This window comes from Manis pentadactyla, chromosome 12, assembly GCF_030020395.1.
Source record: "Manis pentadactyla isolate mManPen7 chromosome 12, mManPen7.hap1, whole genome shotgun sequence".
Taxonomy (NCBI): domain Eukaryota; kingdom Metazoa; phylum Chordata; class Mammalia; order Pholidota; family Manidae; genus Manis; species Manis pentadactyla.
Window position 1 is genome coordinate 3,812,568 of NC_080030.1, and position 24,821 is coordinate 3,837,388.

Genomic DNA, 24,821 nt, shown 5'->3' on the forward strand with positions numbered 1-24,821 from the left:
GGGCCCACTTGAAGTTAGAAACTTGTGGGGATGAACTGAATTTGTCGATGTCAACTTACAATACTTAACGTTCCACAGGTATCCTGCAGCAAATGAACTGCCAATTATGCTATTTAATACGGCAGCCACGCCCCTCAGACAGGCTCCCCCCTCCCTCCTCCCGCTGCTTGCCGGCACCCAACTGGTTCCAAGTTTTAATTAATTTGCTTTAATGCCCGATTACCCGCCTCCCTCCCAGAACGGCAGCTCCAGGACAGGGCTACCGTGTGGGTCACTGTATCCCCAGTGCCTCGCGTGGCAGACTCTTAACTATTTGGTGGATAAACCTAAGACCTCTCCAGTTCCAGGCTTCCTTCCGGCCCTGCCCCTCGCCCCAGGACGCGCTCCCGGCCCACAGAGGGAGGTGGGCTTTAGTCTCCACTTGGGAAACGAGGTATGTGAAGGCAGATATTCGGTTTTCCCTTCTCAGGCGCACCCAGTAGGCGCATAAAATACAAACTTTGCCAAGCTTTCTATCCAGTCGGCTTGCTGTTATTTTCTTCTGGAAAGTATTTATCCTCAGCTCTGCCTTCGGAAGCAGTGCATCCGACTGCCAGCAGGACTCCAGGCAAGCCGGTGTCCCAGCCCTCCCAGGTTCCCCCTGAAGCAACACTAAAGCGTCCAGATTGTCCCAGAAGGGGCTCTGCTTGCAAACTGACTGGCATGCTTTACTATTTGAAAATGTTGGAGGTTATAGCTGCTTTGGGGGTTTTGTTTTTTCAAAATCGCCCAGATCCCCAGGGGAACCGTGCAAGAGGCAAAGGTGTACAGGGGCAGAGGCAGATGGAAAAAGGGTGGCAAAGGGGACTGCCACTGCCTGTGAAGCCGCACCTTGGTGAGGGAGGCGCCTGGGGACAAGGGATAAGGGCTGAAGAAGCTATGAATTTGTAGCAGTTGTGTGCAGTCATCACAGGATTGCTCCAAGGTGGGGCTGAGATCATGGGTAGAATGTGTTCAGTTCAGCACTGGGCACACAGGAGCTCGGGGGGTGTTAGCCCACCCCCTTGCCAAATGTCAACTCTGGGTCATAAAACTATTCAGTAACTTTCAAAGGTACATCTTGCCTGGGTTGCCCTCCCTGTGGCCTCTGCACACACTGCCCCACCTTCCTCCTCCTCCCAATCTTTCTGAAACGGATTCATCCTTTGCTCCAGCCAGAATCCCACCCTCTCCAGGAAGCCTTCCCAGGGGCTTCAGCCCACCGGGCTTTCTCTGATGAGCTTTAGTGTTTGGATAGCTCTCTAGGGCACTTATACCTCAGGCCTGGGACTGTGACCTTTCCTGCCTTACTCTACCCTTCCAGGGGGCAGGGCAGTCTCAACACTCCCCTGGTGCACAGCTCATCTTCCCCTACTCATGGGCTGCGGGGTTCCTCCACAGGGCAGCCACGATAGTCCCCAACTTGAGGTCACTGCGTAGGTCCCCACTGCTCCCGCGCCCAGACCCGAGCCTCACCCTTTTCAGCATTTGCTCTCCTGCCCCTCCCTCCACGGGGCCAGCCCTCCATTTCTGGATGACCGTCTAGTCCCCCAGGCCTCACTGAAAGGGTGTGGCTCAGGGGGGGTTCTCCTCACCCGCTCTAGGCGGGCCTGCCCTGGCAGCTGCCCGCTGTCCTCTGCCGTCCGCCTTGAGCTGCAGGCCAGTCGACGTCAGAGGGGGCGGCAGTGGAGGGGGAGCTCACGAGAGACCTAAGGGAGCAGTCGTGCTCAGCCTCGCTGTCCTTCAGCCAGTGTCCCCAAACACCCAGAGGCCCTGGGGCCCAGCCCGCCACCCTGAGGGATGGAAGGAAGGTGACACGTCTGGGCCCGTGACAGCGTGTCACCCTGCACTCTTGAGAACCACTAGCCCTGCCCTGCTCCTGGAGCACTGAAGGAAGAAGAGACTCAGCACCAGCTTCACCCTGAAGCCCAAGCAGCCGCAAGTTGCTCCAGGGGTAAAAACGGAAGTGATACAGGAGAGCTCAATGTATTTGTCATAAATTAGGTCACGTTGTCCCCGGAGGGAATCCCAGGAGGCAAAGGCTGCAGGTGGCCAAGGGCAGCGTCACAGGTAAGGCTGGTCCTCCGACAGCTTCCACCTCTGAATGGGAGGGGCCGGCGTCACTGCCTTCTTCTCGGCGGCCTCCCTCTCAGCAGCAGCTGCAGCGGAGCTGGAAGATCAGCACGTCACTTAGGGCCAGGCTTCCAAAGAGCAGCGTGGAGGGTACCGAGAGAGACCGCTCCTGCCCCGCACAAGCAAGCCTGCTGAGACCGTGGATCCGGAGGCCCGAGTTTGGGGTGTTTCAGAATGCCCAACCCCCTCAGAGGGGTCTCCCAACCCAGTGTCGGCCCCCAGTTGGCCTGCCCCAGCCCCTGGGCCCGGAACCAGCCAGGACTGGCGGCCCCAGGCGGGATGGGCACCCCATTCCTGTCACCCCAAAACAGGATGCTGGCAAAAGGGCCAAGCAATCAGGTGATGTGTGTCCACTGCTCCTCCTTCTCTCAGGTACTGAGCACCTGCTATGTGGCAGGCCCTGCCTGTGGGCACAGCGCTAGTAAGACCAGGCCCCAGCCCCAGGCTAATGGGCTGAGGGTCACTGTGCAATTGAGGAACACCCAGGGTCGGCACAGGGTGAGCCCCGAGGAGACACTGTAAAATCTGAGGCAAGGGCCTCCCCAACACCCGAGTCCCTGGGGCCTGGGGCCTGAGACGCTTGCGCATGCTCGCAAGAAAGGAGAGGGGCAGGCGTGCAGGCTCTCATCGCGGAGGAGCCCCCCACCGCCCGACCGCCTGGAGCAGGGGTTCCAGGCCTTTCCACCTCCCAGGAGCCTGAAGGAGCTGGAAGAGGCAGGCAGCGGCCTCCTTATGAAGTGAAGACAGCCCAGGGTGTGGGGAAGGAGGGCAGCTTGCCAGTCTGGTTCCGGACCCTGGTGAGTTGGAAGGTGACGACAACTGTAACACTGCCCGTTCGCTGAGTTCTAACTACACAGTATGTTTGCAGGTCGCTAAGGGGTTAGATCTCAAAAGTTCTCATCACAAGAAAAACTATTTAACTATGTACGTTCAGTAGACGCATTCGGGTGCTCACTGTGCCATATATACACATATCGAATCTACCTTGCACACCCAAAACTAGTATGTTGTATGTCAACTATATCTCAAAAAACCAAAATAACAAAAATAAGTGCCAGGTCTTGTCCCAGGGCCCTTGGAGGGGCTCTGGAGCTCTGTCTGCGCTGCAGGAAACCTGTCTCCTGCTGAGGCCCTAACTCTCACCCCAGGCTGAGTGGGGATTAAATGACTCTCAAAGGCAAGTTCCCGGCACAGCTGATGCTCCATAAATGGGCCCCTGGAAAGCACCCACAGGAGAAAGGTCTGGGTGCAGGAGGGGCTCTGTGGCGGCCTCACCTGCCTGCTGGCTCGCCTGACACCAGCACCTTCTGCGAGGACACGAGGACCAAGGGCGGCGCCGACTCCCGGCGGCCATCACGCGTGCAGTAGTAGTTGTTGGAGAGCTTGTGGCTGGGGCCCACGGGCAGCTTGGGAGGAGGCTGCGTTCTGAGGGGAAAGAGGACACTGGCATTGAAGCAAACTGTCAGTCGCTGTCACTTCCTAGCTGTGCTGACATGGTCCTTCACTTAGTCACAGGACCCTGGGACAGGCTGCAGACCACGGGTTTCCCTTGGTGCACTGGCATGGACTTATGACGGGGGTGTGGGAGGTCACCCAGGGCCCAGAAGCAGGGAGCAGGCAGCTCCTGCTTCAGATGCGAAGGTGCTAGAAGGTGAGGCCTGGTGTGCCCCATCGGGTCTCCTGCCTGTCCCAAATGCAGTGGGGATGGAGAAGGCCCAGATGGGACACCCAGGCCCGTTCCCTCACCCCCACCCCCAAATCCCAGAGCTTGACAGCTGGCCTCGCTTGCATCTGCAGGTACTCAAAAGGCCGGGGTCTGACGCTCTGCCCAACACCTACCCAATGACAGCCCAGACTTGGCTCGTCCTGAGAAGCTCTGTCCCCAGGGGCCAGACTGCAGGACTCCTGGATTTCCTGTTACCGCAGGAGCTCTCTGAGGAGCGTGCTGCAGTCACGGCTCTTTACTCAAAGAGCACCTTGTCCTCGGAGGTCTCCGCATTTCCTGCCACCTCCTGGTCTTAGCAACCAGAGGGTGGGTAAACAGAGTTCTGTCCTGGCTTGGGCCAAAGCCTGGGGTAAACTTACAAAGAAGCTTGAGGCCCAAAAAGGAACTAACCTCCAAATAAAAAAAGGGGCTTCCTTGAAAAAATAGCATAAAGGCAAGGTAGAAAAGCTAGGAAAAATCTTAAGAAGATTGGGTTTTCATTTGACCATGTTTTAAAACAACTTGTTTGTCTGATAACCATTTTGCCAGGGTTTAAGTTTTTCCTAAAACAAGTGATAGTCATTGTATTCTTAAAATTGAGAAATACAGATAAAAACAGAGTTTGAAAATCTGATCATGAAAACAATACGCTGTGTGGAAGTTAGAATCTGCTTAACCCCTGGAGTGCAGAGAGGACCTTCTGCAGCGGCTGCCAAGGTGTTCGCCAACCCAGCACAGAAAGATTAAGAACCCCTGCCCGACTGAAAGGCCCAAACATATCACTAGGGGGCAGTGTTATCACGAAGAACTCAAATTTAATAGAACTGTTGCCTCAACCGGCCCATCCACTACAGATGGAAAGGCAATATAAAACTTTTGATACGTGGAACCGGTTGCAACATGTGGGCATTCACGTAAACCTGGTTATTTTAGTGCTATGTTTTTTTCCTTTCATGCTAACCCTTAATGGTCACCTTCCTTTTGCCCGCCCCCCTCCCACTTCCTCTCCCCCTTTTCTCAGGGGATTACAGCCACACTGGTTTCCTTCCAACTTCTGGCTGTCAGGCCTTGGCACTCCCTGATCCCTCTGCCCAGAAACGTTTCTCTTAACTGTGTTTCTCTATCCCTAGGATATAAGCTCCATGAAGGGAATGAGGATAAGAACTCTTCTTGTTTGCACTGTTATCCCCAAGGCTGAGGACATAACAGGGGCTTTTATAGAAGTCACGTAATTGTTGGATATAAATGAATTTGAAATCAAGACACTTGTGGGTTCAAATCCCAGCTGTCACTTTGTGACACTTAGCTTCTGAGTGACTTTGAGCAAATGGCTTAAGTCTCCCTGAGCCTCATATTCTTTCATGTGTAGCTTGGGGATGTAACATTAACTGGCAGTACCACATTGAGGACCACAATTACACGATTCCCACTCCGAATTCGCGCCCACATTGGCTGTTCCACGAGCAGCTGGCTCTGATGGGAGTCCAGCAGAGTTAAAAGCAAATCTCTGCCTCCTGCCTCCACTGCCTGCCGAGGACTGGAGGCAGGATTTCGGCCCGGCACTCCAGGGGTCTAGAGGAATACGGATTTTGGTTTTGATGGAGGAAGGACAGGACAGGGCTGGAGGCTGGGCAGCGAGCGGGGCCTGCTCACCGCTTGGAGATCTCCTGGTAGCGCAGCTGCAGCTTCGCCTGCAAGTCTTGCTGTGGGAGCAGGAGAGAACGGTCAGCACGCAGGGTACCCCAGGAAAGGAGAGGGAGAGGGGACAGGGGCATCCCGGGAACGGACAGATGAAGGGAAGGCCAGAGATGGGCAGTCAGGTACAGGGGTATGGGCCCCGGGGGTGGAGAGGTGAGCCGGGGGCTGGGGCCGCAGGAACCAGGGCTGAGAGATCCGGGACTAGGCAGATCTCAGGCGTGAGGGGTTCCCGGCCAAGGGAGGGTCAAGGGCTGGGGGTGGAGGTGGATGTGTCCGGGGCTGAAGGGGTCACCAGTCGGGAGCGGCGGGCTGAGGGAGAGGTCCCAGCCTAGGGGGGGTCTCGGCACTAAAGGCCTCAAATCCCAAGGCAGCAGGAGGGAAGGGAGCAACAGGAGCGAGTCGGCGGTGCCCCGAGCCCACAGCCTCCCCAGGGCGGCCCTTCCGGCCCTGCCCACCCCTGACGCCCAGTTCCGCAGCCGCTGGATGAAACGAGTGGCGGAAGCCATCTTTCGACCGCCCTGAAGGGCGCCAGCGCCGTCTCTGGCGCGGGGGCTGCTGGGAAGCGAGCCTACAGTCTCGCGAGAGGAAAAGTGGGCGGGGGCTGGACGTTCTATAAAAGTCCACCCCGGCGCACGTGACTCCTCTCCGACCGACAGCCGCCGCGCAGCCATCATGGATACGAGTCGTGTGCAGCCCATCAAGCTGGCCAGGGTGAGGCAGGGGCCCGGATTTGGGGGGCCCGGAGGAGGGAGTAGGGGGAGCGGGCAGACGAGGCCTGACCCCAGCTTCGTTCCTCCAGGTCACCAAGGTGCTGGGCAGGACCGGCTCGCAGGGACAGTGCACGCAGGTGAGCGGACGGGTCGGGGCGCCCCGGGGTCTGAGCCCTGATGACCCTTTCGTGCCCTAGGCCTGCCCTGCCGACTGGGACCCGAGAACCGACGCCCCCTTTATCGCAGGACCCCCGGAGGGTCCGAATGTCCCCAAGGTGCTGCCGAGGTCTGAGCTCCATCGACCTCATTGGCCGGGCTCCGACGTAACCTTTCCTCGAGGCCCAGCCTGTCCCAATGCCCGCTGGCTGGCTCACGCTCTGCCGAGTGTGCTCCCGCCCCCAAGGCGCCGGAGTTGCAGTTGCCCTCCTCGGTGGCTGCTTTTGACGCTCGAGAGCTCTGTTCTCCGCGTCTCGTCCCTCTTCCTCTTCGTCTTTTATCCCCGCCCCGTCTTTTATCCTAACAGCCGCGCCCCCTTTCCGAGTATCCTTGGACTGGCTCCGGCACATTCCCTGAATCCCAGTCGACTGCTCACGCCGCGGTGTCTATCCGTGGCCGGCCCTGACTCCTTCCCGTCCACGCGATGGGCTCCTTTAGGTGCGCGTGGAATTCATGGACGATACGAGCCGTTCCATCATCCGCAATGTGAAAGGCCCCGTGCGCGAGGGCGACGTGCTCACCCTACTGGAATCTGAACGAGAGGCTCGGAGGCTGCGCTGATCTTGTGGCTGGTGAGTCCAGGGCCAGAGTGGGGGACAGAGAGGACCCCCATTAGACCCTTGGCTGGTGGAAGGGGGCTTTGCCAAGCCCAGAGGTGAGGGGCTCTTGGAGTGGGTAGTGTAGGAAGTGTGCTGAGATTGGCAAGATGGGGTGGAGGGAATTTGCCATTTGCTGGGGAGCCTGTCAGCATGAGGTGCTTGCGTCTGTTTACAGGGCCCTGGATGTCTGGGTCGACCACTTGGCTCACAGGGATGTTCTGCAACTGTTAATAAAGCATTTCTGTTGTATGTAAGCTCAAGTTCTTGTGTGGATTGTCACTGGGCTTATAGAATTTTCCAGTGGGGCCCCAGATAGTCACTGACCCTTTGCACTCTGGAAACCTGGGTGTGTGTGTGTGTGGGGGGTCTTTCCCCACAAGGCACTTCGTTTTTGAGAAGGAAGATCTATGTGTGTTTTTGTCCCCAAAATAAGACCTAAACTGAGTTAGGAATGTTTTATTAGAGAAGGTTGGGGGAGTGGGTGGACTGGGTCTTTGTCACTCATCAGCCCCCACCTCAACCTGCTGGCCCAGGGTGAACCCCAGTTGGACACTGAGTGATCCAGGCCTTCCTCTTGGGCCAGGGATAGCATCTGGACAGAGACCCTGGCCCTGCTGTGCCACTGAGGCTGAGCGGGGTGGAGGGGGAAAGGCCACTCCTCAGGTGGAGGTGTGCAGCATGTCAGACTGCTCACTGAAATGGGGGTCCTCTGGATTTCCACTGCATCCGTCACCAGCCACAGCCATCGGGGAATCGGGGGGCGACTGGTGAGAGAGAGGGGGTGTGTGTCCTGTCGTGGTCTCCTGTGGGCAAAGCACCTGGTCTCAGCCCTTAGACTCAAGGGTACTTAACCCAGTGGAGGTCTGCTGTGGTCATGCCTAAGGAGGAACCCCACCCTTTACAGTGGAGCCAGGCTGCCTGGGTTTGAATCTCATCTCACCCCTATCTGACTTGGAAGGGGTATGTGACCAACGTGCCTCCTTTCCCACATCTGTGGGAGGGTGCAGGACCAGCAGGCCAATTGGATGACTTTAGTTATGACAGTGCTGCCAACAGCCTGGCACTTCCTGTTGAATATAAGCCTCTTCCCCTTGGGAACAAGGAGCATTCTGCTCCCAGGCCCACACTCTCCCTGCTGCTGGCAGACTTACCAGTCTCCATCCAGTCTTCAGTCCTGAAGCTCTGACTTGTAAAGTCCATCCTCTAACCCAGTCCTCCTAACTACCAAAGCCCCATATTTGCAACATAATAGGAGTCCCCAGCGGGGAAGGTCTAAGCTAAGTCCAATGGCTCTACTCTGCCCTTAGGGGATTTCACCTGTGGAGGTGTGTGACTCATGGGCATTTTGCAGGTTGAACATGGAAGTCCCAGCCACATGGGGGAATTGAGACCCAGTTCCCCACCCCTGGTGCTCCCCAAGGGGAGCATGGAGGCCTCCTTGAACCAGACCAGCATCCAGGAAGCTGTGCACTCACCAGGGGACTGGGCTGTCCTGCGCTCAGGTGGGCGTGTAGCAGAGCAGCCACCTCATCCTGCTCAGCCTCCAGGGCAATGGCCAGGGCACTGGTGCCCTCCTGAGGGGTGATAGGGACAGTCAGATCCCTGGACCGCCGCATGGATACCCTGCTACCCCATACCAGCCACAGGGTGGCGCACGTTGTCCAGGAGGGCGGGATCGCAGCCTGGCTGGGCCAGCAGCAACCGAACAGTATCCAGGCGCCCGTACTCGCTGGCACACATGAGCGCTGTGGCCCCGTCTGCATCCTGTGCGTTCACATCTGCCCCACAGGCCAGCAGGGCTGCCACCATGTCTTGACGGCCGTGGCTGATGGCCAGCATGAGGGCTGTCTGCCCTGTCTGGGGAGTAAGGAAGGAGACAGGACTGGGAAAGGTGCCAGGGAAAGGCAGGTCAGAGACGGGTTGGCCCCCAAAGTGGACCTGGAGCCAGAGAGGATGGGTCCACGCACCTGGGTGGCCTTGGCATTAACGTTGCCCGTGTGGAAGAGCCTCTGGACCACAGCCATGTCCTCCTCTCTCCCCACAGAAGTGAGCGCAGCCAGCATGAGAGCTGAGTAGCCGGCTCGATTCTGGCGGTCAATCTCGCAGACCCCTGGGTTGGGGGTGGTCAGTTAACAGAGAAGTCAACACTCCCAGCCCCACCCGGCCTGCTCACTGCCTGCCAGGCCTCAGGTTCATCATGTCAGGAGGTCACGGGGTGGGGAATTTACTGTTCCCTCTGCCTCCAAGTCTCTCCCACCTAGAGCCACATGCTTCCCTCTCCTTCAGGCCTCTGCTCGGATCTCACTCCCTATTTCAAGCTGGCCTGGGGACTTGGTTTGGCTCACTGCCATGTCCCCCAGTACCTAGAGCAACACCTGGCATACAGTAGGTACTCAATAAAGGTATGTTCCTGTTTCTGTGGCTTCCACCCACCAAGCCACCATCATCATTTCCCTGGAGAACGGTGCCCCCCCCGGTCCGCCCTGGTGTCTGAATCCGCCCCAGCTCCACGCAGCAGATCAGAAAATCACAGGCCCAGTCACATGTGATTCAGAACCCTCCCGTGTCTCCCTATTGCTTCTGGAATACAGGCTGCTGCCCGCCACAGCCTCTGAGGTCCTCCGCTACCCATCTTCTGTTCCTTCCTCTGCAATCCTTTCTCCCACAAGCCTGTGTCACAGATTGAATCACGTCTCCCAAGAAGAAAAGTCAAAGTCCTCACGCCTCTCCCAGTACCTGTGAACGTGACCTTAATTGTCAAGTTAAGATGAGGTCACCGGTCGGCCCTGATTTCCTGTGACTGCTGTTCTTAGGAGAGGCACAGAGACAAAGGGGACACTGACATCAAAGGCAGGGAAGAGAGAAGTTGTCTTGAGCCACGGACCAAAGAGTGTCCCTGGCAACCTCCAGAAGTCGGGGGAAAGGCATGGAGCACATTCTCCCTCAGAGCCCCTGAAAAGGAAGCAGCCCTGCCACACCTTGACTGCCCGTTTCTGGTCTGAACCCCAAGGCAATGGATCGCTGTTATTTTAAGCCACCCATTGTGTACCTAGTTAACAGCCCTGGGACACAGCCTCGCTGCTGCTGCCCATCCCTCCCGGCTGAACACAAGCATCAGCTCTGCTGCTTCTGGGTCGGTTCTGTTAGCCTCCCAGGAGTGTGTCCCTCCCAGCACCCACCTCTGTTGGGACCGAATTTCTTAGAGTGACTGTTTCATGCTTATGTTCCCCACTGTTCTGGAAGCTGCACGAGGCTAGGAACAGTTTGGGGGGGATGAATGGGCAGGGGGGGCGCAAAGTGGGGGGTTTTGAGGAAAGGACCTGGATCAGGTTTGAACGCAGGAGCCTCCGGCCTCTTGTGAGCCATGGCCAGGGCTTTACTCCCAGCCACAGCCCCAGAACCCGACCCCCTTGAAGGCAGGAGCTGCCCAGGAGACATCTTTTTAATTCATGCATTGTCCCATCCTTGTCCTCCCAAGCCCTAGCTCCCTGCCAGGCCCAGAGCAGCTGTGCCGCCTCCCCAGGTCAACAGGACCTGCAGAGAATGGAAGGATCTCTGTTGGGAGTTGGGGGGTGAAGGAGGGGACAAGGGGACCTTCCTCAGCCTGCAGTAGGAGCAAGACACCTCCGAGGGCAGCCCCCAGGGACCCTGAGCACAAAGGACACCCAGGCAGGACAGCTCCTGGGGGGCAGTCTACTGTCCACAGTCCCCTCTGCTGTGTGTCCCATGGGGAAGGGAGCTGTATGTGGAACGAGCACCGCACTGGTTCCTCCTGGGCTCCCAGCACGTCTGTGGGCTCAGCAACACCCAGGTGCGTGTATCTGGTGCTCCAGAGGGGGAAGAGTTGAGGCAGGGAATGAAGGTAAGAGGCAAGTGATAGAAGTGCAGGAGAGGGAGTCCAGGCCGGTCCTGGGGCGGCAGGCAGTGAGACCCCTGACCAGTGAGGACCTCCCCTCCAGGCCAGAGGGGCCGGTGGCTGAGGTGGGGCCCAGGGACGAGGTGGAAGCCAGGGCGGGAGATGCAGGGGCAGAAGGCCTGGCGACCCCTGACTGACCCCCTACTGCAGGCCTTATGCTCTTCTGCACGTGTTATCACAGCTGCCCGGGGAGGGAGGCAGTATGCCCCCATTTCCTAGATGAGAAAGCTAAGGCTGGTGAGTCCATGATCCCCCTACGATGACATCTACCTAATCCCAAAGCCCCCTGCGAAGTGAGAGGCAGATCAGGACAGAGCTGAGAGGGGAGAGGTCGAAAGGCCCTGGCAGTCCATCCTAGAGGGAGTCCGTAACCCTGGAGGAAGGCGCTGACCAGTGTCCAGCAGCAAGCTCGAGATGGCCAGGTTCCCGTGGGACACGCTGTAGTGCAAGGCTGTGTTCCCATTGCCATCCGCCAGGTTCACCACGTGTGTCAGGAGCTCGGGTCCCAGGCGCGCCACTGCACCCAGCACTCCGGCCACCGGCTCCACCTGTGAGCGCCGCTGGCTCGACACTCGAAACCACTCCTGGGCCACCAGGCGCGCCGCGCCCTGCAGGGACGGGGGAAACGTGCAGCGGTGGCCCAGGTGGCCCAGATCCTGGTAGCAGAGAGGGTGTGGGGGCAGAGCTGGGAGTCCAGGCAAGAGAGGACGGTCACTGGTTGTCTGAGGGGGGCCATGGGGACCCATCGGGCCACACCCCTTTCAAGGAGGGAGTCCAGTCACTGTGGGTCCCAGGCTCTAGGGGATAACCTGGAGTAGAGGAAGGCGGCGGCCGCTTGTCTTTGGGGAGTGCGGAGTGGGGCTGGGGCTTGGTGCTGGTCCCTTTTGGGGAACCAGGGAAAGATCGGCGGCATCCTGGGGCGGAGATCCCTTTGGAGAGCATGGGAGCGGTGGGGCCTCACGCGCGGCGGGATGGAATTTGGGATCCCCAAGTCTAGCAAACGCGATGCAGTTGCCTAAGAGGGCGTCAGAAGAGGACCCCGATGGGGCCCACGACCCCAGCTGGGAAGGGCTCTTGAGACACTCACGCCATCACGGGCGACTCCGCGGGGTCGGCTCAGCTGCCGGTGCAGGGCTGCGCACGCCTCCCTCAAACGCGGGCTCATTTCGCACCTACCGAGGAGCAGGGAGAGGTCAGGGACCTGCGGGGGCGCGAGAGAGCCGCCGTCCCCACCCGGTGCCCCTGGCGTCGCTCACCTCCCCTGCGCACCCGGCTCGGGGTCCCGGACATCGCCACTACTGGAAGGCCCGGGGGTGCCCAAGCCGGAGCCCCCGCAGCTGTCATCCCCAGAGCCTGAGGAGCTGCTCTTCGGGGGCTCGGCAGCGCCGTCCGCGCTGTCGCTGTCACTGTCGTCCTCACTGGATGAGCTTTCGTACCTGGGAAGGTCGGGATGGGGCGGCTGAGCCTCCCCCGTGGGCTCATTCTGGACTCTCGCGAGGTGGGGGTAGCTGTCCCCCTTTATACATGAGGAAAGGGAGGCTTGCCAAGACCACACTGGGGGCCCGGGGGCAGATCTGGGATTCCAACCCCGGTCTGTCCCCGCGGGGGCTGCCACGGGGAGGGGCAAAGTGCTCACTCTCCGTTGAGGACCCCAACAAACTGCAGGCTCTTGGGTCCGGGACTGGGCTGGGCACCAGTCATACCGTCTCTCTTCTTCATGATGGATTTGAGGATGCCTGGCGGGCAACAGATAAAGGTACTGAGCTCGACTCGGACGGCGGGCCAGCCAGGGCTCAGACAGAGGTCCGGACTCACCCGCAGGGGCCACGGCTCTGTCCCCGTCCGTGGGCCCGGGCAGGTTCTCCTGCGTCAGGGAAGGGGCCTCCTCGGGGGGCTCGGTCTGCGTGGCCTTCTCCGCACAGCCCCACGGGGTCTGGGTGGCAGCCTCGCGCGGCTGGGGCCGGGCCGCCGCTGCCTCCTCCTCCGCGGCCTCACGGGCCTCCTGCAGTTCGCGCAGCCGGCCCCGCAGGAGCTCGCTCACTCCGCGCTGGTGCTCCAGGCTGGTGCGCAGCAGCTCCAGCTCGCGCTCGGCGGCCGCGGGCAACCCCAGCAGCGCCTCGGTCACCCATGCGTCCGCCTCGAGGGTCTCGGGAGCCGCCTCCGCACCGGCCTCCCGGGTCTCCGGCGCTACCTGGGCTTCCGCAACTTGGATCTCCGGCGAGGCCTGGGCACCCACCTCCCTCGTCTGGGGCGCCCGATCGAGGACATGCAGCGCGCCCTCGCTGCGCCTCGAAGCTGACCCGTCGGGGCCATCGACCCAGGCGCTGGCCCTGGAGCGAACGCCGCGCTCGGAGGCGGCCAGGCGCTCCGTGAGCCGCCGCAGCTGAGCAAGCTTGTCCGGGCGCGCCTCGGCCTCCGCGTCGGGCTCCGGCTGCACGCGACCGGCAAGCAGCCGAGCCTTCTCGGCGCGCAGCGCGCGCACCTGCTCCTGCAGTTCGGGCAGCGCGCGCGCCTGATCCTCGAGCTCGCGCAGGCGCCGGAGCGCCGCTGCCATCTGCTCGCGCACCAGCTGCAGTTGCGCAGGGCCAGGGGAGGCGGGGGTGGGGGCCGAGCCGGGGGCGGGGCTGCTGCGGCCAGACCCGCAAGGGCTGCGCGTGACCGCGCGGGCAGGGCTGGGCGCGCGCTCGTGCGCCTGCGCCAGCTCCAGCCGTCTGCTGGTCTCCAGGAGCGTGTGTTCCACGCGCGGGTTGCGCACAGGCGCGCGCGGCGACGGCGGGGGCAGAAGGAACCCAGACGGCGCGCCCGGGGACAGTGCGCCTGAGGCTCCCCCATCGTCACTGGCCAGGGACTCGCTGGAAGTCCAGGCGCCGGGGCTGCGCGCGCCCGCGAGGCCGGCCCGAGGGGCGCGGGGGCGGCGCGGGGGCGGGAGTACGGGGGCGCGGCGGGCGGCGGGGCCGCGCTCCAGCTCCTCCACGTACTTGAGGAAGTCCAGATCCAGATGGAAGCCATAGGGCGTTTCCACTGAGTAGGGTGAGCTTGGGCTGCGGGCGCCCCCCGTTAGGCCGGGGCACAGGCGAGGGCCTCCCAGGTCTGCAGGCATGACAGGGAAGTGGGGGGCGTCAGGTGTGGATGGGAGAGACTGGACCCACAGAGCGCGTCCCCCACCGCTTCATGACAGGCCTGCCTGGCTCCACCTGCACCAAACCCTGTACAGCTGCCATAGTGCACACGCACTCCCAAAGCTCAGATTCTTTTCTGCACCCAGTCATGCAATCACGCCTTTACTAAGCGGTTACTGTGTGCCAAGCACTTTTCTAGGCGCTGGGGACACAGCATGAAAAAGACACAAACACCCCTGGTTGTAGGAGAGAGAGAAATAAACATGATCATTCCAAACGATGCTGAGGGCAATAATAATAACAACATGAAAGAGAATAACTAGAAAAGGCGTGACTTTGGCCCAGGTTCTCAGGGCAGGTTTCCTGCGGAGGGGACCACTAAATGGAGCCCCGAATGAGGAGGCAGCCGGGGACGGAAGGTTCTTACAAGAAATCAGCCATGCAAAGGCCCTGGGGTGTAGGGAGCAGCATGGGCTGGGGTAACAGCAGGGCAGGGGTGAAGGTGTCCCGGCAGGTGAAGGAAGAGGGGCTACGATTAGAAGTGAGCTAGGGCCGGACTCGGGGGGCCTCCTGGATCGCTATGAGGAGTTGCGATTACATCCACATACGCTAGGGCTCCATAGGCGGGTTTAGGGCAGGACCATGACATTATCCCACGGACCTTCAGAAAGGGCCTCTGGCAGCTGTGCAAAGGAGGAAACCGCAAGGCTTTGTCCACGTGCAGGCACCAAGTGTGCATCTCTGCACACACACATATTCCATTTTGCACACTCACCAGGCAGATTCTGATTCAGGGCAAACTTGGCCATGTCTCCTGGAGTCGCCGCCAGACACACCCTGAAAAAGGTCCCCAGGGCAGGTGAGGGTGGGGGCGGGGCCCTGTCCCAGTGGCTGTGCCTCTGCGGTCAGCATGGACTCTGAGTAAACAGACCCCCGAGCTTCTCTTCACCCCCTCACCCTGCACACATGCCTTCTCCTCCCTCCTCAGGAAGTCTTGAAACTCTGGAATGAATGAATGTGGGGACCCCCAGGTTCTGTGCCTCAGTCTGCTGGACAGGAGGCCGCAGAAAGGGCATCAAAAGGAAATAAGAGGAAAATAATCCAGAAAATGAGTAGCAGGGGTAGGAGGTGGGGAGTGGTCATTCTAGACCTGTTGAGTTTCTGTCAGTCCCTGAGAAAAATTAGAAACTAATGCTCAAAGGGGTGGGGTTTTATTAGACCCTCACAAGAGGAAGGTGAGAGTTGGAAGCCCCTCACGGTCTCATCAAAAATTCAACTGCTCAGATTCTATATATTAAAAAACAACTACATCTCTTGACATTTTCTTTTCCTTAGAGAAATGCAAACAAGATATAATCGAGCATCTGAATTTTTACAACGGTCACTTGTGCCATCCTTGCAGGAATGACGGTAAGTCATGGGCCAGATGCACCAAGGATGCAAATTAATTGATACCCAGCTCCTGGGAGGTCTCTAGTAGAGTGCCATAGGGCTCTGCCCTACGCTTCTAAGAGCTTGTACTGGAACCACAAGCACCCAGGTTGTCAGAGCTATAGGCCGTTCATGGGACTGGGGGACAGTGACCCTTTGGGTGACATGATGGGGGTTCTAAGAAACTGAGGGAGATTGGGCCACATCTAATAATGTGATATTTCACAAGGACAAGGACAAATACTGAGTCCAGAACTTTGATTCAGAAAGCAGAAGGTGGGAAAGATGGGGCTTTGAAGATGAAAAACCAACAGGGAAGGGAAAGCAGCTCATATTAAGTGCCTAATGTGTGCCCTGCCTGATGAAATGTAACGCCTGCAAGGTAGATATTATTATTCACATTTCCAAATGGGGAGACTAAGGCACAAAGCAATTAAGTTCATTGCCTTTGGGAAACACCCTCAGATTGGGCTCTGCTCATCTTGTGGGGACCCCTTGCTTGCGCAGCCCTCCACTGGCAGGTGCCTGCCAGACCTTATCTGTCCTCTCCCTGACCCACTGCTCATCTGTGCTAACTACCTGGCGACCCTCCCCGCGGCCCCTGGCACTCCTGATGACCACCTGGTGCCTGACACCCACCAGCCACTAAGCACCCATCAGCCCACCTGACCCACACTGCTCCCCTGCTGGGGGGCCCTCCCACTCCCCACCTCTGTCCAGCCTGGGTCCCGGGCATCTTCCCCACCCCAAGGCAGGCGGGTCCCCCCGCCCCCTGCAGCCCTGAAGCAGCTGTTTCCTGGCCCTTTGCACAGGCTGCACGGGGTGGGCCAGCTGGTCATCACCAAGGACAGCCAATGTCTCTCACAACTTGTTTTCAGGAAACTGCCAGGGAAGAGCTGTGTTGTGGAAAAAACCTGGGCCAGGGCTTAGGGGTCTGGGCCTGCTTACAGCTAGCTGTGCGGCTCTGGCGTCAGCCCCCGCCTCCAGTGACCTGGTCAACCCAAATCTGAGGCCCTGGGAACTCAAAATAACCACCGTGGGCCGTCCCTAAGACCTAAACCAGCAGGAGCAGGGACTGAGAGGCCGGGCTGGGAACTAGGTGCCCCCCCAAGTGGTAAATAATAACGATGCTTTTGCCATTTACTAGAGGCCAGTCCCTATGCTAAGCAATTTATGGGTATTAGCTTAAAAAAGAAAAAGAAAACCTAACTCTGAGGTAGGTTTATTATCATTATCCTTTCTTCCATTGTACAGATGGAGAAACTGAGGCATAGAGAGATTAAGTGACCCGCCCAGGGCCGCACATGGGCAAGAGCAGTATTTGCATACAAGGACTGTTTCTTGATGGCCTTCTAGAAACAGCCTTCCTCTCCCTGGGAGTGGCAGGGGGCCCCAGCCTGCATGCGTGCCTGTCCCCCCGTGGGTCCCCCTGCGCCCCGGCTGCTCCTGGGACTGCAGCCTCGACAGGGTGGGGCCGTGCAGCTGCCCTCCCCTCTCCTCCGCTCCCTGCCCGAACTGTCACGGCTCGATCCGGATCCTCCGCCTGAGACCCCCTCATTAGGCCGTCAGAGCCGACGCCATACGCCCCCAACTCCCGCCCCAGGGCCTATTTCGGGACTTGGAGCTGCGATCGCGAAACCTGCGGGGTGGGGCGCGCGGCGGGCAATGCGGATCCCGGGCCTGGGAAGTGGCCGTCTTTCCAGCTTGAGGCCCCCTCCTGTTGCGGCAGGACCCTCAGACTCCTGAGGAGGGGGCGGAGGCCGATGATGGCGGGAGGGGTGGTACTCAAGGCAGCACCCCGCGGTTACCACCCCCCAGGACGGCCTCGCAGGGACAGAGCGGTTTCCGACAGGAAGCGCTGCCGGGCGGTTCCATCCGCTGCCCATTGTCCGCGGGCCCGGGGGCCGTCCGTCCCTCCCCGCGACACCGTTTCCGTATCACCCCCCACACACCCAGGTCCAACGTGAGGGGCTGGACCCGGTCCCCAAGCTCTCCCGGGGCGACGCTGGGAAAGTCCCAGAGTCGGTCGGGGCGCTAGGGGGCAAACAAGCCCCCCACCTGGCTCCCAAAGTGGGACGAAGGCGATCCCACCAATCCGGAGCCCCCCATTCTGCTCGCTGCCCACCTGGGGCTCCCCGAGTAGGAGGAGTCCCAGCCGGAGGACACCAGGCCCGCCCCGTCGCAGTGCGCAGAGCCCGGAGAGGGGCGGGAAGCACATCGCCCCTTCCTGGTGTGTCCCCTGGTCCCCCCAGACCCGCCGTCCGCCGTCTCGCAAAGCCCGCGCTTTACCTGAAGTCGCAACCCCGCCGCGCCCGCGCCCGAGCCCGAGCCCGCCCCTTCTAAGCTCAGGGCCGGCTTATCAAGGCCTGGGCCCCAACTGACGGCCACGCCAGCCATCCAGCGCCCGAGGCGCTCCGAGCTGTCCAATGGTGAGGCGGGGTGGGCCGCGGTGGCCCAGTCCAAACAGCGTGGGCGGGGATGTGGGCGGGGCCTGATGCCGGGCCTTGGGGTGGGGGCGGGCCCTGGAGTGTCAGAGGCCAAGTCCCGCCCAGCGCCGGGCTAAGGATCCTGGATTTGATCCACTGGGCGCTAGGGAGACACAGGAATACTCAGCAGGGGAGCAACCCCGTGGGATTTGTGTGTTTGGAAGACCCGAGGGGTGGAAGGTGGAAGGACTGATGCTTCTGTCTGGGTGTCTGGGGAAGGTAGCAGGAGCCCGGATCTTCCCCACCACAGGGTCTTTGCCCCCACCCCCAACTGTTTCTCCCTGGGTGTGTTCCAGAGGTGTCCTTCTCCTTCCAACCTGTGGGTTCCTGTCCCCAAAGGCCTAACTGTCCCATCATTGCTTTATTAACCTGATAGCTACCTATTGTTTATTTGTTTACCTGTCTGCCACCTGACTCCCCCACTGAAGGGTCAACACCATGACGGCAGGAAACTGATTTTGGTCACTGCTTTATCCAGTGTATCTGGCACACAGTAGGTGCTTAATAACTGTTAAAATAATGCTTCTAAGTTACATTGAACTCTTTATCCCATTATGAATATATTATGATTTAAGGTGACTCTCCAGATTTTGTTCTCCCCCCAGATTCGTTTAGCGTTTATTGAGCACCTACGCGGTACCAGGCACTGTCTAGATCCCTGAGGGGATACGATCCCTGCCATTCTGGGCTGCGAAACTGAGAGGCAGAGACAGATGGTCAGGGTAAAGTTTATGTCAAGTAGGTGACAGGGTGGGATGGGGTGAGGAAGGGAGAAAACCTCTGACCTGTGGGGTCTGGGGAGGCAGCCAGCAGGCTGACACTTAAAGGTAATACACACACTTGCACACACACAGACACACACACACAAGGCCATTCACACAGAAAAAAACTGCACGTGCTCAGGAAGTGAAGTGTGAAGTTCCATATATAGGGAGCTTTGACTAGGGTGGGAGGGGGTGATTGTCCTGAAGTGCTTCCCACAGTCTGGGGGTTGCTGATCCCACATTCGTGTTCCCCTGTCTTCTGTATCCCCTGCACATAGGCAGTTGGTTCTAGAACTGGAGTCAGACTCTGGTTCGATTCGTTTGATTCCTTGGGCTCAGCTACGGGGCTGATGTGTCCCTCTGGGCCAGATGCATACTCTGCCTCTCCCTGCAGGAGGCTAGCAGCCGTTGAGGACAAGCTCGCTGGCAGGAACAAAGCAGTGACGTTCTAGCTCTTCTTCCTGCCGGAACCCTCCCTTCACTGAGGTGCCCCTTACATCCTGTTTGGTTACCTACCTACCTGTGCGTTCATATGGGAAAAACAAGCCAAGGGCCTGATTCTTTCCCTTTATAAACCACTTTTCAAAATAATGCATTGATTCCCTACCATCCTCAGGTGATGCCTAAGACTTTCTTCTCTTCTGAGCCATTATGACCTCGTGGATGTAAATACATCCTGCTTCAACCCATTGTAGTTACCCTCACCGAAGGGCCCACACGAGCAGTGGGGGCCTTTGCGGGTTGATACCTTTGGAAGTGACGCTGGTGGTCTTTGATGGCTTTCTTGCTCTCTCGTATGACCAGATGTTCCAGGCTTGACCTTGGACATCTCCTGTCCCAGACCTGGCATCAGCCAGAAATTCCAAGGAACTTTAGTTTCCTTTACTGGGAAACCTATTAGTTTGAATGGCCCACAAGGTCCTGCACAATCTGCTCCTGCCACTTCATTATCCCCTCGTCTCCCGCTCTCCTCCTTGCCCATTCTGCTCCACCAGGCACAGTCCTGTCCCAGGGCCTTTGCACCTGCTGTTCCATCTGCTGGACTGCCTTCCCACAGATGTCCACATGGCTTCCTTCTCCTCTTCAACGTTAGCTCAGATGTCACGAGTCTACCCTGACCACCATCTCTGCTTCTCCACTCCAGATTCCCATTAGCCTGCATTTGTTTCTTTCTGCGGCACTTACATCCTTCTCACATGTGTCTGTCTTTTCCCCACTGGCACATCAGCCTGATGTGGGCGGGAATATTTGTCTGTCTTTCTCACTGCCTGGACGCCAGAGCCAACAAGGCTTAGCCTGCAGAAGCTGCTCATTAAACACTCGTTCACTGAAGGAAGGGAATCAAAAGTGAGTCTGAGCCCCATGCAGATGAAGGATCTCCCAGGGGCTGCGGAGGAATGTCCCGGCCCAGCCAGCCGGCGTGGAAATGAGGTGGAGAAAGAACTTTGCGTGGTAGATGACGGACTGAGATGCAATTATCTTAGACCTCTCAAATAACTCCTTTCCCCCCACCCCTGGATTCTTAACACCATTCATGGTAGAAAATGTGGCACTTCTCTGTACCACCCTGTCCCAGCTCAGGCTTGAGCCCGAGGAGAAGAGAGGGAGGTCCTGGCCACTCCAGGACTCACGTGAACCCCTCGGGCGCCACTTTCAGCCCATTTGCCGGTTGAAGAGCTTCCTAGAACCTCCAGAGCAGCTCCCACCCTCGTCTGGAATGCCCAGCTGCCCCAGAGAGGCTGCGGCTGCCCCATAACACTAGCCCCCCCAAAATGAGGACTGATCAGCCCCAGGTGGGGGTCTCAAAGGGCGGCATCTTCCACTCTGCTCTCCAGGCCCCAAACCCAGCTGGTCCACATCCCGTTAGTTTCACCACCTGAGCGGTTCTGTAATTCATCCCTGTAGCCGCATCGAGTTAGTCCAAGTCCCCAAGCTTCCCTCCTGCCCTCCTGCTCAGGCTGCCAACTTTGAGCAATTTGTATCTACCTCCAGGTACGAGCGTGCTGAATTTTCACAAGTCCTGACGTGTCACTTTTTTAGCCTGGTTGAAAGTGACATGGATGTGCCCTTCGTTGTTACTCTTTACACTTCACACATATTTTTATTGTCTTGATTGTCACGACTTTTGTCTTTATTCAGTATCGATTTAAAACAATGATTAAAAGCAACCCACCAGGATAGTTGATTGTGGCAAGGCTCATCAATGGATGCTGTAACTAGTGGGTGGAAGTTTCAGGAGAAACAGGATATTTGCCTTGCTGCAATACATCTGCCCATTAGACACATTTTAATTACAAAAGAGAAAACTGTAACATTACAGAGGAGACACGGGGCCACCGAGTGGCCATAGGCAGAGTGACCAGTAATGGGGCAAGTGGCTGTCATGTGCCTCCTGATACAGGACACAGAGAACACATCCTCACCTAATACACTGAGAACACATGCATAACCTGAATCTAATCGTGAGGAAAAGTCAGACAAAGCCAAACAGGGCCATTCTATGAAATGACTTGCCTGTGACCTTCAAAGATGTCAATGCCATGAAAGACAAAGAAAGGAGAAAGAACCTTCCTGAGGAAAGGAAGCTAAGAAGGCTTGGCATTTAAATGCAATACGTGATACTGGCCAGAAAATATAAATTGCTATAAAAGATATTATGGGATGATTGATAAAACTTGAATGAAGTCTGCAGTTTGGATATCAGTAGTTTATCAATATTAAACGTCCTGGTTACAACCATTGTACTGTTGTCATACAAGCAACGGTTTTCAACTGAGAGGACATTAGGCAGCGTCCGAGACAGTTTTGATTGTCACGACTTGGTGGGGTGTCCTACTGACATCTAGTGGCGCTGGAGGCTAAAGATCCTACCATGCCCAGGACAGCCTCCACCTCAGCAGAGACAAGCAGAGAAACCTTCTGTAAGAGAATGTCAGTTTTCTCAGGAAACAGAAATGGAAGTATTTAGGAATTAAGAAGGCATCATATATGGGGCTGTTTCTTAAAGTTTCAGGGTAAAAAAAGTGTATCTATATCTATCCCTCCCTTCCTCTCTCCCTCTGTGTGTGTGTGTGTGTGTGTGTGCGTGTGCGCGCGTGCACCTCACTTGGATTCCCCAAATGCCAACAGGTGGTCACATTTGCTTATTATTCTCATTCTCTCTCTCTCTCTCTCCCTGGGACTTCTTAATGTCCCTCGAACACATCAGACATATTCCCACCTCGGGGCCTTTGCCCTGGCTATTCCCTCTGCCTGGAATTTCTTCCCCCAGGTATCTGCCTGACTTCCTACTTTATTTAATATTACAAGCATCCCCCTTATTCCCTATCTCCCTTCTGCTCTCGGATGCCCCCGACCCTTAGGAGTCGCGCATTGCGGGGGCTCAGCAGCCCGGAGCACCCCACCACCACCACCACTCTAGCTAAGATTAGCGGGAAATGAATCCCCGGATCCGCCACCAGAGGGCGCGCCTCCTCCGGCCAAATCCTGCTGAACACCTGCGAAGGAACTGCCGTTCAGAAACAAAAAACGCCATCTCTAGCTTTTTCTTATTATTCTAAAAACGTAGTCTCTAAAAACTGGCATATTCATTATAGAAACTGAAAACACTAAAGAGGGAAATAAAAATCGCTGCCCTAGCCCCCCTGAGAACTCCATTAGATCTACCAACGTATTTGACTAGGATCACCATTTGCTTATTAAAAATTTTTATGGCAACCTTTTATTCTGAAAATTTTAAACAAAAAGTAGGAGAGAAATGTTCCTAATGTACTAAACTATACACTTAAAATGATTAAAATGGTCAATTTTACATGATGTATATTTTCCCACAGAAAATAAATTAATTGTGTAACATCAACACCAGTTATCAATTCAGTCTTATTTGATCTCTCCCTGCGTTCCCATTTCCTCCCCAACTGGATTATTTTGAAGCAAATCCCAGACGTTCCACATCTGTAAATATTTGAGTATGCATTCTAGGAGAAAAGGGCTCTTTAAAAAATACCCATAATTGCATTTTTATTCTTTAAAAATATCAAATGTCCAGTAAGTGTTCAAATTTTTAATCATCTCATAAATGTTATCATTTGCTTTTTTATGTCTTGTTTTATTACTTTCAAATCAGGACCTCAAAATGTCCATTGGGCTGAATTTTTTTTTATGTCTTTTGATTTCAAAATTCTCTCACCATCTTTTTTCCCCAGTTTATTTGTTAAGGGAAATAGATGTGTCCTGTAGCATTTCCCACAATTTTAGCAGTTACCTGACTGCACCGCTGTGATCCATTTAAGATATTCACATGTCCTCTGTATTTCATGATAATTGGTAGATTGAGACCAGTGCTGTCTGATAAAAATATAACATGACTAAGAATGCAGGAGCCCAGTTTGAAAAAGACAGATGCACCCCTATGTTTATCGCAGCACTGTTTACAATAGTCAAGAAATGGTAGCAACCTAAGTGTCCATTAGGAAATGAATGGATGAAGAAGATGTGGTACATATACACAATGGAATATTATTCAGCCATCAGAAGAAAACAAATCCTACCATTTGCAACAACATGGATGGAGCTAGAGGGTATTATGCTCAGTGAAATAAGCCAGGCAGAAAAAGACAAGTACCAAATGATTTCACTCATGTGTGGAGCATAAGAACAAAGAAAAAAACTGAAGGAACAAAACAGCAGCAGACTCACAGAACCCAAGAATGGACAACAGTTATCAAAGGGAAAGGGACTGGGGAGGATGGGTGGGAAGGGAGGGAGAAGGGAAATAAGGGGCATTACTATTAGCAGACATAATGTAGGGCATGGGGAAGGCTGTATAGCACAGAGAAGACAAGTAGTGACTCTATAGCATCTTACTATGCTAATGGACAGTGACTGTAATGGGGTATGGGGTGGAGACTTGATAACGGGGGGAGTCTAGTAACCCTAATGTTGCTCATGTAATTGTATATTAATGATACCAAAATAAAAATAAATACATTAATTAATAAAAATAATGTAAGCCATAAATGCAAGTCACGTGTGCAACTTTAAGTTTTCTAGAAGCTACTTTAAGATGGTGAAACAGAAAAGATGAAATTTATTTTAATCATTTAATTTTACCAGTACCTCTGAACACTGATTATTTCAACACACAATCAATATAAAAAAGTAATAAGATATTTTATTCTTCTTGTTTTCTAACCAAGCCTTCCAAATCTGGCGTGCTGTTAACATTTGGAGCACATCTCAACTTGGACCAGCCACATGCCTAGCGCTTGACGGCCACAGGTGACTCATTGCTATTTTGAATATTGGACATTCTAGACATCTTCTCAGATTCACATTTGATATTTCAGCAAGGAGACTTTATCCCTAGTGATGCTCACGTCCATTAAGAGGGGCATAGCTGCCTCTCATTTGTAATACAAGCACAAGTATCTTATTTTTTTATTAAGGTATCATTGATATACGCTCTTATGAACGTTTCACAAGAAAAACAATGTGGTTATTACGTTCACCATTATTATTGAGTCCCCCCCATACCCCATTGCAGTCACTGCCCATCAGTGTAGTAAGATGCCACAGAGTCCCTATTTGTCTTCTCTGAGCTACACTGTCTTCCCCTTGACCCCACACACACCATGTGCACCAATCATGATACCCCACAATCCCCTTCTCTCCCTCCCTACCCACCCGCCCTCCCCTACCCCTCCCCTTTGGTAATCACTAGTCCATTCTTGGAGTCTGTGAGTCTGCTGCTATTTTGTTCCTTCAGTTTTGCTTTCTTGTTATATTCCACAAATGAGGGAAATCATTTGGCACTTGTCTTTCTCCACCTGCTTATTTCACTGAGCATAATATCCTCCAGCTCCATCCCTATTGTTGCAAATGGTAGGATTTGTTTTCTTCCTCTGGCTGAATAATATTCCATTGTGTATATGTACCACCTCTTCTTTATCCATTCATCTCCTGATGGACACTTAGGTTGCTTCCATATCTTGGCTATTGTAAATAGTGCTGTGACAAATAAGTAT

At 56.0% G+C, this 24,821-nt stretch overlaps 3 protein-coding genes across 3 annotated transcripts; 1 reads left to right on the top strand and 2 right to left on the bottom strand.

The window, feature by feature from the left end:
• Positions 1-1,988: 1,988 nt before the first annotated feature.
• On the bottom strand, positions 1,989-6,136 carry NDUFA7 (NADH:ubiquinone oxidoreductase subunit A7). The gene is made up of 4 exons (XM_036890760.2): positions 6,010-6,136; positions 5,510-5,559; positions 3,427-3,576; positions 1,989-2,188 (listed from the first exon to the last, which is right to left on the bottom strand). Exons 1-4 carry the CDS (start codon positions 6,058-6,060, stop codon positions 2,083-2,085), a joined length of 357 nt encoding a protein of 118 aa, XP_036746655.1. The 5' UTR covers positions 6,061-6,136; the 3' UTR covers positions 1,989-2,082.
• Positions 6,137-6,161: 25 nt separating this feature from the next.
• RPS28 (ribosomal protein S28) lies at positions 6,162-7,333 on the top strand. Its single transcript, XM_036890762.2, has 4 exons — positions 6,162-6,265; positions 6,354-6,401; positions 6,919-7,052; positions 7,255-7,333. Exons 1-3 carry the CDS (start codon positions 6,227-6,229, stop codon positions 7,039-7,041), a joined length of 210 nt encoding a protein of 69 aa, XP_036746657.1. The 5' UTR covers positions 6,162-6,226; the 3' UTR covers positions 7,042-7,052; positions 7,255-7,333.
• A 186-nt stretch (positions 7,334-7,519) lies between these two features.
• KANK3 (KN motif and ankyrin repeat domains 3) lies at positions 7,520-15,245 on the bottom strand. Its single transcript, XM_036890730.2, has 11 exons — positions 15,072-15,245; positions 14,890-14,951; positions 12,811-14,085; positions 12,632-12,731; positions 12,252-12,431; positions 12,083-12,167; positions 11,387-11,603; positions 9,047-9,189; positions 8,736-8,936; positions 8,555-8,653; positions 7,520-7,882 (listed from the first exon to the last, which is right to left on the bottom strand). The coding sequence occupies exons 1-11, from the start codon at positions 15,188-15,190 to the stop codon at positions 7,739-7,741; spliced, it is 2,625 nt and encodes an 874-aa protein (XP_036746625.2). The 5' UTR covers positions 15,191-15,245; the 3' UTR covers positions 7,520-7,738.
• Between the last annotated feature and the right edge of the window lie 9,576 nt (positions 15,246-24,821).